Consider the following 14495-nt stretch of genomic DNA (forward strand, 5'->3'; position numbering starts at 1 on the left):
TTGGCAAAAGTTGGTATCATGACCAGTGCAGGGTTGGAGGGCCGAAGGGCCTGTTCCTCTATTGTTCTTTGTTCTTTAGCTGATGATGTAAGATCTCATTGCGCCGTTGAAAAAAGTAAAGAGGTTTGCCCTCAAACGCGCCATGGTTAGTCTTCAAATGTCTTTGAACTTTTATGGTTTGAAACTTTCATTTGCTAGTGCTTCTCTGTATATAACACACATGGGGCGTCATTCTCCGACCCCCCAGAGGGTCGGAGAATGGCCGTTGGCCGCCATGAATCCCGCCCCCGCCGGTTGCCGAAGTCTCCGAAGGGAGAAAATTCGGCGGGGCGTTAATGTCGCCGCTGCCGTCGTAGAATGTCACGGGTCTGCGCAAGGCAGCCGATTTTTGGCCTGCCGAATGGGCAGAAGTCCCGTCGACGTGATGACCGTTCACGTCGACATAAATTAAACCTCCTTTTCATCGGCGTGACCCTGTGCTCCAGGTTCACGCCGTCCAGCGTGGAGGTGAGTGACGGCCTGGGGGGTTGGCTCTGGGCAGGCGATGGCGTGGCCGGATTCTGAATGCGTGAGGAGAGGTGTGTCTCGGGTTGTGTGTGTGTGTGTGCGGCGGCGGGGGGGGGGTGGTTAGAGTGGGCTGGGCTCCGGGGGAGTGCCGGGAGGGGGTCCGTGCCGGGGAGGGGGATGGGGGGGGGGGTCCGTGCCGGGGTGGAGGTTGGGGGGGGTCCGTGCCGGGGAGGGGGATGGGGGGTCTGTGCCGGGGTGGAGGTTGGGGGGGGGAGGTCGGTGCCGGGGTGGAGGTTGGGGGGGGGGGTCCGTGCCGGGGAGGGGGATGGGGGATCCGTGCCGGGGTGGAGGTTGGGGGGGGGTCCGTGCCGGGGAGGGGGATGTGTCTGTGCCGGGGTGGAGGTTGGGGGGGGTCCGTGCCGGGGAGGGGGATGGGGGGTCCGTGCCGGGGTGGAGGTTGGGGGGGGGGAGGTCCGTGCCGGGGTGGAGGTTGGGGGGGGGGGGTCCGTGCCGGGGAGGGGGATGGGGGGTCCGTGCCGGGGTGGAGGTTGGGGGGGGGTCCGTGCCGGGGTGGAGGTTGGGGGGGGTCCGTGCCGGGGTGGAGGTTGGGGGGGGGTCCATGCCGGGGTGGAGGTTGGGGGGGGGGGTCCGTGCCGGGGAGGGGGATGGGGGGTCCGTGCCGGGGTGGAGGTTGGGGGGGGGGGGGGGGTCCGTGCCGGGGTGGAGGTTGGGGGAGGTCCGTGTCGGGGAGGGGGATGGGGGGTCCGTGCCGGGGTGGAGGTTGGGGTCCATGCCGGGGTGGAGGTTGGGGGGGGGGGTCCGTGCCAGGGAGGGGGATGCGAGGGCAAGTGAGTTGGTCCACCTGGCCAGGTGCCAGCCTCCAACAGTTGGACCCATGCGGTCCATGCCACCTGGCTGGGGGGAGGAGGGGATATGGGCAATGATGACATGTCGTCGTTCCCCTCCCCCCCACCAGGCCATCATGTTTTCCGATCATCCAGCGATGTTGGCCGCCGTGGCGGCAGCCGCTCATGTCTATGTTGCCCTGGATGAGGAGGAGGAGGAGCGTGCCAGAGAGGCGGCGCAGGCTGCCGCAGAGGGACAGGCGGCAGCCGCCCAGGCTGGAGGGACACCTGACCGACAGGACGAGGAGGGGGAGGAGGACGTCGCGGCCCCACGGCAACGGAGGCACCCGAGGGCGCCCCGTGTGTACCGGCCCCGGCAGTCATACCAGGACCTCACGGACCAGGAATGCAGGAGGAGACGCCGGATGAGGCGGGAAACCGTGGTACACATCTGCCACCTGCTGGCACACCTGTCACCGCGTGGCACTGGCGGGGGACACCCTCTCCCCGTGTCCGTCAAGGTTACTGTGGCCCTGAACTTTTATGCAACGGGGTCATTCCAGGCACCGAGTGGGGACCTGTCCGGCATATCGCAGACATCGGTGCATCCGGGCAGTGACAGATGCCCTATATGCCATGGCGCACCGCTACATCCGCTTCCCCGTGGACCGGACCAGCCAAGATGCCCGGGCCGTGGGCTTCTCTGCCGTGGCCGGGTTCCCCATGGTCCAGGGCGCGATCGATGGAATGCACGTCGCCGTGCGGCCACCTGCAGATAACAGGGCCGTGTTCACCAATAGGAAGGGGACCTATTCGATGAACATACAGGTGGTCTGCGACCACCGCATGATGATCCTGCACGTCTGCGCCCGTTACCCAGGCAGTGTACACGACTCAAACGTGTTGTCGCGGTCATCCATCCCCGGCATGTACGAGGGACGCCATCCCCGGCTGAGGGGCTGGTTGCTGGGCGACAGGGGCTACCCATTGCGATCGTGGCTGATGACGCCTATACGGAGGCCACGCAATGAGGCGGAGAACCGCTACAATGATGCCCATGTAGCGACAAGGGGAGTGATAGAGAGGTGCTTTGGCGTGCTGAAGATGCGTTTCAGGTGCCTGGACCTCTCTGGGGGCGCCCTCCAGTATCGGTCAGATAGGGTCGGTCGCATCATTGTGGTGTGCTGCGTCCTGCACAACATAGCCCAGCAGAGGGGCGATGTGCCGCAGGCAGAGGAGGGCGGAGTGGAGGAGCAGCAGGAAGAGGCGCAGTCCTCCCCAGATGAGGGGGATAGGGGTAATGGTCAGGGCAGACGGGGTAGACACAGGCGGGTGGCTGTCCACCGTTACCGGCTAGCCCAGCGGGCACGGGACAGACTGATAGCCGCCCGCTTCACTGACTAGATGGGCGTGGGAATCGGGTAGTATGGCCACAGACCGCACACCATGGCAACAGCCGACCACCCACACCCCCCACCCATCCACCCACCCAGCACCCTCACCCCCCTCCCCAACCCCACCCACCCCACCCGCATGCACACCACCGTTGCCGATCCACCTGCGGCACAACGGGCCGGGCTCACACAGTTGCGGGTGGACGCATGTCTATTGCAGGCCATGGAGGATGATGACAACCCGCCCTGCGGTGAGCTCCTGGCTCCACATCGTTGGACTATGTCTGACCCATGGCCACAGTACCACCATCCACCCGGACCATCCCTGCATGCGGCTGTGACACTGCAGCGCACGGTCCCGTCCTCTGCCCGGGGGATGTTGATGGCGGCCCAGGGGGAAGGGGGCAGACTCACCTGGGGCTGAGGTAAGACCACCCCTCATACACACACTTGCGCTCAACGTACATGACACCCCCGCACGCTTTGGACAGAGCACAAAGGCAGCTTCTGTCGGTGTAACATTGACTTTAATAACCAAAGGAGTTCATGCACGTGCCCTAGCCCCTAAAACTCATCTGTGCCCTGCACCCGTGCCAACTTACTCAGTGTCTAATTGTTTGGCCTTACGGGCCCTTTGACTACATCTAGGTGGTTCCCCAGACGGTACAGCAGAACTGGAGGTGGACTCCTGTGATTCCTGCCCTCTGACACTGGATCCCTTTGGCGGCCGTTTCCTGGGGCGTCCTGGCCTAGATGGGCCAGGCTGCGGCCCGGGCGACTGGGATGGCGAGCTGCCAGCCTGTCCTGCCCGTTGCCCACCCGATGCACCTGGGACGGAAGGGGGGGGGAGTCCGAGGTGTCGCGGTGTATTGGGACCTCCCCTACAGAGGGAGCCGGGACGGACCACACCACCTCCTCCTCCCTCGGGGTGCCCGATGGCCCCCAGGCCTCTACATGGGTGGGGGATGCGAACGGACTGGCCATCCGACGCCCCCCCGACATCTGGCGCTGCCAGTCCTGGAGGCCCGTGCTGGTATCGACAGGGGTCTGCAGGTTTGCAGCCATGGAGCCCAGGGGGTTGGCAAACCATGTCTGTGACAGTGCGACGCCGGCTCGCACATGGCCACTGGCGCCGATGCCCTCAGCGATGGCCTGCAGAGACTGGGCCAAGGCCTGCTGAGACTGGGCCATGGCCTGCAGAGACTGGGCTATGGCGTTGAGCGCCTCTGCCATCTGGCGCTGGCACTGGCTCATGGCCTCCTGTGAGAGGGCAGCCATGTCCTGGGCCACAGACGCCGCCTGCACGGAAAGCCCCAGGCCTCGCAAACCGTTCCCCATGTCTGACACCGTCGCACCCATTGCCTCCACCGCGGATGCCACCCGTGCGGTGTAAGCCTGGGTGGCACGCATGACCGGCACCACTCCCAGCTCCTGGACGCGGGTGGACTCCTCCACCTGCGACTGCAGCCGCCGCAAGCCGCCCGTCGCCCTCTTCGCTCATCTCCGGGTCGGTGGTTGCATCGGATCTATGTGTGGGTGTGGTAACTCCAGGAACCCGGGATCCATCTGGGCGGCAGATGTTCGCTTGGGCTGGGCTGCCCTCCAACCGCCCGGCCCCTCTGCTGCTCCTACCTCCACCTGCTGTACCGGGACGGCTGCGTTGTGCACACCAGTGAGTGTACCAGACGCCTCATCACTAAAGTGCCCAACCGAGGTGAGTGTTTCTGCGATGGTGGAGGGTGTTGGTGACAGCAGTGGCGTTGTGTCGTGCTCTTCGTCCCACTCTGACTCCATGGCACTTTGGGGTGGGGGTTCGTCTCCACCCATCCACTCTGAGTCACTGTCCGGTATTTCGTCTTCCTGGGTAGTGGTGTCCTGGGTAGGGGTGTCCTGGGCAGTGCTGTCCCGGGTAGTGGTGTCCCGGGTCGTGGTGTCCTGGGTAGTGGTGTCCTGGGTAGTGGTGTCCTGGGTAGTGGTGTCCTGGCTCGGATGTGACGGGGGCCTGTGGCTGCCCCCCTCGTCGCTGGGTGGTCGCTCCCGCACGTGACGGGGGTGTCGTCTCCCTGTTGCTCCAGGTCTCTCCGTCTCCCGTGGTGTGCGAGGGGCATCCTGCGGGCGTCGCATGCTGGAGGGTCCGGGTCTCTCCGTCTCCCGTGGCCTCCGAGGGGCATCCTGCGGGCGTCGCATGCTGGAGGGTCCGTGTCTCTCCGTCTCCCGTGGTGTGTGAGGGGCATCCTGCGGGCGTCGCATGCTGGAGGGTCCATGTCTCTCCGTCTCCCGTGGCCTCCGAGGGGCATCCTGCGGGCGGTCTGCATCTGCGGGGATGGGTGCCTGGACGTTTGGTCCTGCGATACACAATGAAGCATGCATGGTTAGACATCAGGCAGTGGTCAGGTGATATGGGGGAGGGGGATATAGGGGAGGGGGGATATGGGGACGGGCTGTCGGTGGCTCACTTGCTACTACGCCCCCGACCTCTGCATCAGCAACCTCCTGGTCGTCAGGTCCGCCAGCCAGTTCCAGGGCCCTTTCCTTGTGTTCGGTTAGTGGCCTCTCATCAGCGGGGCCTCCTCCTCCTCACATGCTCCCTATTGTTGTGTGCGCGCTTATCCTGTGGGGGGGGATATGGGGGGGGGGATATGGGGGAGGGGGATATGGGGGAGGGGGGATATGGAGGAGGGGGGAAGGGGGGATATGGCGAAGGGGGGATATGGGGGAGGGGGGATATGGGGAGGGGGGATATGGGGGAGGGGGGATATGGGGGAAGGGGGGATATGGGGGAGGTGGGATATGGGGGAGGGGGATATGGGGGAGGGGGGATATGGGGGAGGGGGGATATGGGGAGGTGGGATATGGGGGAGGGGGATATGGGGGAGGGGGGATATGGGGGAGGGGGGATATGGGGAGGTGGGATATGGGGGAGGGGGGATATGGAGGGGGGATATGGGGGAGGGGGGATATGGGGAGGGGGATATGGGGGAGGGGGGATATGGGGAGGGGGATATGGGGGAGGGGGGATATGGGGAGGGGGGAATATGGGGGAGGGGGGATATGGGGAAGGGGGGATATGGGGGAGGGGGATATGGGGGAGGGGGGATATGGGGGAGCGGGGGATATGGGGGAGGGGGGATATGGGGAGGGGGGATATGGGGAGGGGGCATATGGGGGAGGGGGGATATGGGGGAAGGGGCGATATGGGGGAGGGGGGATATGGGGAGGGGGGATATGGGGGAGGGGGGATATGGGGGAAGGGGGGATATGGGGGAGGGGGATATGGGGGGGGGGGATATGGGGGAGGGGGGATATGGGGGAGGGGGGATATGGGGAAGGGGCGATATGGGGGAGGGGGGATATGGGGAGGGGGATATGGGGTAGGGGGGATATGAGGGAGGGGGATATGGGGGAGGGGGATATGGGGGAGGGGGGATATGGAGGAGGGGGGATATGGGGGAAGTGGGGATATGGGGGAGGGGGGATATGGGGGAGGTGGGATATGGGGAGGGGGGATATGGGGGAGGGGGATATGGGGGAGGTGGGATATGGGGGAGGGGGGATATGGGGAGGGGGGATATGGGGAGGGGGGATATGGGGGAGGTGGTATATGGGGAGGGGGATATGGGGGAGGGGGGATATGGGGAGGGGGGAATATGGGGGAGGGGGGGATATGGGGGAGGGGGGATATGGGGAGGCTCACCCTGCCTGCTCTGACGAGGTTGTTCACCTTCTTGTGGCACTGGGTGCCTGTCCGTGGTGTCAGGGCCGCAGCGGTGACGGCCTCTGCCACTTCCCTCCACAGACGCCGGCTGTGGCGTGGGGCAACTCTGCGGCCGTACCCGGGATACAGGGCGTCCCTCATCTGCTCCACCGCGTCCAGGAGCGCCTCCACATCCCGTGACTCGAACCTCGGGGCTGAGCGGCGGCCAGCCATCCAGTCGGGTGTTCCGGTCGGGTGTTCCGGTCGGGTGGAGGAGGGAGCAGCGCGGCCTTATGAGCCGTGACGCCGTGCGACGCGTATGACGCTGCACGGCGTGAACCACTGCGCAAGCGCGGATCCCGTTACGTCGCTGCTAGCCCATTTCGGGCCGGAGACTTTCGACCCATTTTTCCGATGTGACGCAAGTCGGATTTGCGCCGTTTTTTCCGCCGATAACGGAGAATTTCGCCCATGAACTTTGAATCCTGGGGCGTCATTCTCCGACCCCCCCCGCCGGGTTGGAGAATCGCCGGGGGCTGCCGTGAATACCGCCCCTGCCGGTTGCCAAAGTCTCCGGTACCGGATATTCGGCGGGGGCGGGATCGGGCCGCGCCGGTTGGCGGGCCCCCCGCTGGATTCTCTGGCCCGGATGGGCCGAAGTTCCGCCCAGAAATTGCCTGTCCCGCCGGCGTGGATTAAACCACCTTTTGAACGGCGGGACAAGGCGGCGTGGGCGGGCTCCGGGGTCCTGGGGGGGGCGATCTGACCCCGGGGGGTGCCCCCACGGTGGCCTGGCCCGCGATCGGGGCCCACCGATTCGCGGGCGGGCCTGTGCCGTGGGGGCACTCTTTCCCTTCCGCCTCCGCCACGGTCTCCACCATGGCGGAGGCGGAAGAGACTCCCTCCACTGCGCATGCGTGGGAAACTTTCAGCGGCCGCTGACGCTCCCGCGCATGCGCCGCCCGGAGATGTCATTTCCGCGCCAGCTGGCGGGGCAACAAAGGCCGTTTCCGCCAGCTGGCGGGGTGGAAATTCCTCCGGCGCCGGCCTAGCCCCTCAATGTTGGGGCTCGGCCCCCAAAGATGCGGAGCATTCCGCACCTTTGGGGCGGCGCAATGCCCGTCAGATTGGCGCCGTTTTGGGTGCCAGTCGGCGGACATCGCGTCCTTTCAGGCGAATTTCGCCCCAGATTTGCATTGGCACAATTAATAACCCGTACCTCAAGTAATCATCTTTATGCTGCTTTGTTCCTGTTTTCAGCTTCTTCTTCATGCTTGTTCACTAGAGGTCCAGGAGTTCACACCAGCACAGGTGGCAGCTGCAAAATGGAGGAATCTCTCTCGCTCCCAGAACGCGTGACGTCAGCGTATGGGGCACGTGACTTGTCTCTGCCGCCGCTTCTAGTGGGAGGACTCCGTTGTTTGCTAAAGAAAAACTGGCCCTGGACAGTGGGCTGACGTCAGGAGGAGGCGGTCCACCCCGCTGGGCTCCGGGCCTGTGCACTGCTTGATCCGGCATGCATGCGCGGGAAGGCCGGCAATCTCAAAAGTGCGTCGCAGCCGGCATTTTTAAAAGCCAGCCGCAGTTGATCAGGCAACGCATCGACCAAGTGCCTAATTTGTATAATCTCTCCACATACTTTAACCCCCGAAGTCCAGGTATGATTCTTGTAAGCCTACGTTGCACTCCCCCCAAGGCCAAACTATCCTTCCTACGGTGTATTTGAATATAATGTGTATGTGAGTTATTTAACTTTCATCTCTCTCCTGCAAATAACAATTAACATAATATAATCATAATAACATATAATAATCAACTTACGGCAGAATGTACTGTTCCTCCAGGTAATTTGTACTGCCTCTTCCTTACAAGCATCAACATAATTTTGGATGTTCTCACAGAGTGTTGGAAGCATGCCATTATACTTGGTCATGTCCTGCATACAGTTCTTGATGAAAAAATCTGGGTTAACAAAGTGATGACAAGATTTGTATTTATCTGATAGCAGTTCCTGGCACTGGGAATCAATGATCATTTTCTCTCCTGGAGTGTAAAGAGAGTCCATTTGTTTTCTGTTGTCCGGTTGACAGCTAGTAAAAACAGACAGCACAGATTTTATTATACTTCAAATATTCTAACCCTTTTATTTAAATACCTGCTCTGAAAAGCATGGGCGGAATTCTCCCCGCCCCACGCCGGGTGGGAGAATTGCTGGGGCGCCGCGCTTGTCCCGCCACGCCGCCCCGACGCCCGCACGCGATTCTCCCACCCCCCCCAAAACCGGCGCGGCAACAATCACAGCTGGCCGCTGGGAGAATCGCCGGCGGGAGCAGCGCGGGAATGCTGGGGGGGCGGCCTGTGGGGGAGGGTGAGGGGGGTTCCTGCACCGGGGGGGGGGGGCCTCAAATGGCCGTCCTCTCTGAAGGAGGACCTCCTTTCCTCCGCCATCGTACACCCCGAATTTGGTATATACTTACTCTTGTTTCCAGGATGATGTTAATTACTTGCGTCCCCTTCCAGTTTTATTTACTATGTGTAATGAATGAAGAAAAGGTACTTTTGTGTATCTCTGGGATACATAAATGGTTAAATCGTACCCTGCATTGCTGTATTCCTCTGATTTCCAACTGTTTCCAAAGTGGGCCACACTGGGTGCAATGATTCCATCAGGTATTTGGAACTCATCAGCTTTTTGGCCGTTGTAATTACCACACATGCCACACACCTGCAGTAATAGAGAGATGGATTCCCAAAAGTGCTAATAAGTAAGAGATGACATCGGATAAGGGCATACTGTAACAATTAAAATCGAAGAAAAATTCTTGTCTCAACAATAAACGGATATTAGGAAGATTAGGCAAATCTTCCACTTTGATATGTTGAGAAACGGTTGGATCCTGGATGCTGGGAAAATGGCTGCAGAGACCAATATTCAGCAGTGCAACAACACTCCAACAACACTCAAGAAGCTAGACACCATCCACGACATAGCATCCTGCTTCATTGGCACGCCTTCCACAAACATTCACTCTCTCCACCACCGAAAAACAGTGTCAGCAGTGTGGACCAGCTCCAAGGTGCACTGCATGAACTCACCAAGGCTCCTTAGACAGCATGTTCCAAACCCAGGACCACTACCATCTAGAAGGACAAAGGCAGACATGAAACCACCACCACCACCCTGAAGTTCCTCCCTGAGCCACTCACCATCCAGACTCGGAAATATATCGCCATTTCTTTACTGTGGTTCAATCAAAATCCTGGAACGCCTTTCCTAACAGCACTGTGGGTGTGCCTACACCACATGGTCTGCAGCTGCTTAAAAAGGCAGCTCATCACCATCTTTTCCAGGGAAATTAGGGGCAGGCAATAAATGCTGGCTGAGCCACGATGTCCACATCTCATTATTAGGGTCCCAGTTGGTGTTTTCACTGGATGGGAAGATTCCAGATTGGAAGCCAGACACAAATTATCATAACATATGGGTGCAAACCTTTAGATGGGTTGCACTTTCCCTTGAGGTGTGGCTGGTGAATGCTGGGAAAGCCCTCTCCCGACAGTCTTCATGCCTCGCGGGATTCATAGAATCATAGAATTTACAGTGCAGAAGGAGGCCATTCGGCCCATCGAGTTTGCACCGGCTCTTTGAAAGAGCACTCCACCCAAGCCCACACCTCCACCCTATCCCCATAACCCAGTAACCCCACCCAACACTAAGGACAATTTTGGACACTAAGGGCAATTTATCATGGCCAATCCACCTAACCTGCACATCTTTGGACTGTGGGAGGAAACCGGAGCACCCGGAGGAAACCCACGCACACATGAGGAGAACATGCCGACTCCGCACAGACAGTGACCCAAGCTGGGAATCGAACCTGGAACCCTGGAGCTGTGAACAACTGTGCTAACCACCATGCTACCGTGCTGCCCAAGTCCCGCGAGGTGTCGGAATCTGAAACACGCCCACAAGGGACCAAACGGCGCACTCCAAAGCCAGTTTTAAACTGGCTTAGGTGAGCTTACCCGGTATCCACCGTCAATGCGGGATTCACCGGCCTCCCCAGCGAGACCGCAGCCCGGCGCCGTTCAGCACTGGTCCACATAAACATGGACCAGGCGGAACGGCACCCGGGGCGGGGTCTCTTGGGCTATCGGAGAGCCCTGGGTGGCCAAGGTAAGTGCAGAATCGAGGTCTCGCCCTACTCAAGGAACACAGGTACCTTGGCACTGCCCAGAGCACTGCCTGGGGGTTAGGGTGGCAGTGTGAAGGGTCAGGGGGGGAGGGGGGCCATGCCCATGAAAGGAGGTTGGAGGTTTGAAGAGTGGGGGTGTACAGGGCAGCTAAGTGGCGGCCTCTGGGGGGTTGGAGGGGTGATGGGAGGAGTCCTGGAAGGGAGAAGGGATGGGGTGCTGTAAAGGGGTTTAGGATGGCCTGAGAAGGGTGATCCCCATGGACCCCATTATGGAGAGTCCTCACTTGGGGGGTGTGGGGTAGTGCCCATCTATGTGGGGGGTGGAATTGCCCATGGGTGGGGGTGTGAGGCACCCAGAAGCTAACGTAGAAATCGGGGCACCCTTACAAAATGGCGGCCCGATCTCTGAGTTCAGCTCCCCAGTGCTAAAAAAATTTTTAAGTGTGGGCTAAACCAGTGAGAAACTCCCCATGGCCCAAAAAAGTGACTAAAGGCATGATGCTCCAGCCACACTGCGCCGGAATATTAGCTCGCCACCGGCACAGTGTGGCCGGTGAAAGCCTGGAGACCTAGCTCCCGGGATCTACCCGCTCGTAGCGCCTCGTGAGATTCAATGCAATCTCGTGAGACATTGCAAGGCAAATCCCATCCACAATAGGCGGGATCACTTTTCAACAAATCTGCATATTGGAGCGAGGCAGTAAGCCTCACTCTACTGTGCAAATTCACGAGATACCTGAGGCTTTGGGGTTCAATCCCTTTGCGTCGGGGACCTCACACTAGCGCCGTTTGGTACTGGTCCCTACAAATGGGAAGCAGACAGAATGGCACTCTGGGGGTTTCCATGGGGATCGGACGCCCTCAGCTGCATGCTTTTTGGACAGGCTGGTGCCCTGGCACTGCTGGTGCCACTTGGGTACCAGAGCACTGCCACCTGGACACCCAGGCAGTGCCACCTGGGTGCCAGTCTGGCAGTGCTACCTGGGTGCCAGCCTGGCACTGCCACTGCCTGGGTGACATTGCCAAGGTGCCAAGCTGGTATTTTTGGTGCACGTGCGATTGGGCTGGGGTTGCCCTGTGTGGATGATGGAGGGTGCAGGAGACCCATGTTGCGTTCAGGCTGTGGGGGAGGTCTGGGTTTCCGTTGTGGGCCTCGGAGATTGGGACACCATTTGAAAATGGCGTCCCAATCTCTCACAACAACAGGGAGTTCAAGCGAGCAGAGCTCCCCCATTGTAAAAGCGATTCGCATTGAATAGCCATAATGTAACACCGCTGTTCAAGATTGGAAGGAGGCAGAAGACTGGAAATTATAGGCCGGTTAGCCTGACTTCGGTCATTGGTAAGATTTCAGTGTACTTGGAAGTGCATGATAAAATAGGACTGAGTCAGCAAGGCTTCGTCAAAGGGAGGTCATGTCTGACAAATCTGTTAGAGTATTTGAGGAAGTAACAAGGAAGTTAGACAAAGGAGAACCAGTGGATGTGATGTATTTAGATTTCCAGAAGGCCTTTGACAAGATGCCGCATAGGAGACTGTTAAATAAGTTAAGAGCCCATGGTGTTAAGGGTAAGATCCTGGCATGAATACAGGATTGGCTGACTGGCAGAAGGCAGAGAGTGGGGATAAAGGGGCCTTTTTCAGGATGGCAGCCGGTGACTAGTGGTGTGCCTCAGGGGTCTGTCCTGTGACCACAACTTTTCACAATGTACATTAATGATCAGGAAGAAGGAACTGCTAAATTTGCAGATGATACAAAGATCTGTAGAGGGACAGGTAGTATTGATGAAGCAGGTGGGCTGCAGAAGGACTTGGACAGGCGAGGAGAGTGGGCAAAGAAGTGGCAGATGGAATACAATGTGAAAAAGTGCGCGGTTACGCACTTTGGAAGGAGAAATGGAGGCATAGACTATTTTCTAAATGGGGAGATGCTATGGAAATCAGAAGCACAAAGGGACCTCGGTGTCCTTGTTCACGATTCTCTGAAGGTTAACGTGCAGGTTCAGTCGGCAGTTACGAAGGCAAATGCAATGTTAACATTCATGTCGAGAGAGCTAGAATACAAGACCAGGGATGTACATCTGAGGCCGTACAAGGCTCTGTTCAGACCCCATTTGGAGTATTGTGAGCAGTTCTGGGCCCCGTAATCTAAGAAAGGATGTGCTGGCCTTGGAAAGGATCCAGAGGAGGTTCACAAGAATGACCCCCGGGATGAAGAACTTGTTGTATGAGGAATGGTTGAGGCGTCTGGGTCTGTACTCGTTGGAGTTTAAAAGGATGAGGGGGGATCTTATTAAAACTTACAGGATACTGCATGTGGGAGCCATTGCCTAGCATCCCAATCAGACTGTGATGCCTGCACACTGTGCCTGAACACTGCGGGAGGCAACACCATACACCCAGCAGCCGAGATCCAAACACCTAGTGGATGGGACCCTGCTCCGGGGACACGTCCACGGCCGGAGGGTGGATGCGTGCCACGGAGAGGGGACAAGCGCCCAATCCAGGTGACGTTATGAGCGGGTGTCCGGGGTTTAGTGTCTGGGGTGGGGTAAGGGGGGTCCATTGTGGCTGGGTATGCGTGGGCAGGACATTCTGGGTGGGGAGGGGGTGGGGGGGTAGGGTCCTGGGATGGGAGCTACCACCGTTTGTCAGTCTGACACCCTCGCCCAATTCCTTACAGATATTGAACACTATGGCAGGGATATTGGATGCAGAAGTTGTTCTAGTGGTGCAGGTGCTAGACGATAAGGACAGACGCCGGAAGCTACAGCAGCGTCTGCAGATGTTTGAGGCAGTGGATCATGTACCGGACCCCGCGTGACACCCTGAGGAGCCGTCCGCCCATCAGGCAAGGGAGGGACCCAGAGGAGGAGTCCCGCGACGGCCCTGGGTGTGCAGGTGCCGCTGGTCATTCGAACAAATGATGGACAGCGTGTGCCGCAGGAGGCTCCGCCTCAACAAGGAGACAGTGTGACGCCTGTGCCATGTCCTCGTGGATTGGAAACCACATGGAGGAGAGGACATCCGCTTCCGTGGTCGTCAAGGTCACCGCAGCCTCGGGATCATTCCAGGGCTCAAGCAGGGACATGTGGTATCTCACAGGCCACAGCCCACAGGTGCATCCGACAGGTCACGAATGTCCTGTATGGGAGACTTCCGGTTGCGGCGATGCGGAGCTAAGCCGCACATTTCGGCAGGTCCCGCTAGAACGGACCTTTGGGCTCTCCGGAGGAGCCCCAACCATACTTTTTTGATTTAATCCCGTGTGGGAAGGTGAAGTAAGGTCCCCCTTCCGTCATGTATGGAGGGGACTAGAAGTGGAGGGACACAAAAAAAGGCTTTGGAGCAGCGGCAGAAACGAGGGGGAGAAAGCAAGATGGTGGAGGGCGAGCAGCATGGGGGCCAGACCAGCAGGTGTTTCTCAGGCGCTGAGTGGAGGAGCTTAAAAAGGAGGTGCTGGCGCCAATGCTGTTGGCGATCGAGGGGCTGAAGGCGACCCAGAAGGCCCAGGCGATAGAGCTCCGAGAGGTGAAGGAAAAAACTAATGAGAACGCGGACAAGATCTTAGGCCTGGCGGTGAAGATGGAGGCGCACGAGGCACTGCACAAGCGGTGGGCCGAGAGAGATTCGAAGTCCTGGAGAACAGGTCGCGGAGGAAGAATCTCCGGATTCTGGGTCTCCCCGAAGGAGTGGAGGGGGCTGATGCTGGGGTGTATGTGAGCACGATGCTCCATTCGCTGATGGGTGCGGAGGCCTTGCTGAGCCCCCTGGAGCTAGAAGGGGCTCACCGGGTCCTGGTGAGGAGACCCAAGGCTGGTGAGCCGCCAAGTGCGATAGTGGAGAGGTTCCATCGTTT

General features: G+C 59.5%; 1 protein-coding gene across 9 annotated transcripts in view; it reads right to left on the reverse strand.

The window, feature by feature from the left end:
• Positions 1–14495, reverse strand: part of LOC140389529 (IgGFc-binding protein-like) — a 266128-nt gene that overhangs the window by 70677 nt on the left and 180956 nt on the right. For all 9 annotated transcript variants that reach the window (XM_072473722.1, XM_072473723.1, XM_072473716.1 and 6 more), the window contains 2 exons: positions 9038–9165; positions 8262–8530 (listed from right to left, as the gene is read on the reverse strand). In XM_072473722.1, coding sequence (XP_072329823.1) covers positions 8262–8530; positions 9038–9165 — 397 coding nt within the window. The remainder of the gene's footprint in view (positions 1–8261; positions 8531–9037; positions 9166–14495) is intronic.

This window comes from Scyliorhinus torazame, chromosome 14, assembly GCF_047496885.1.
Source record: "Scyliorhinus torazame isolate Kashiwa2021f chromosome 14, sScyTor2.1, whole genome shotgun sequence".
NCBI lineage: Eukaryota > Metazoa > Chordata > Chondrichthyes > Carcharhiniformes > Scyliorhinidae > Scyliorhinus > Scyliorhinus torazame.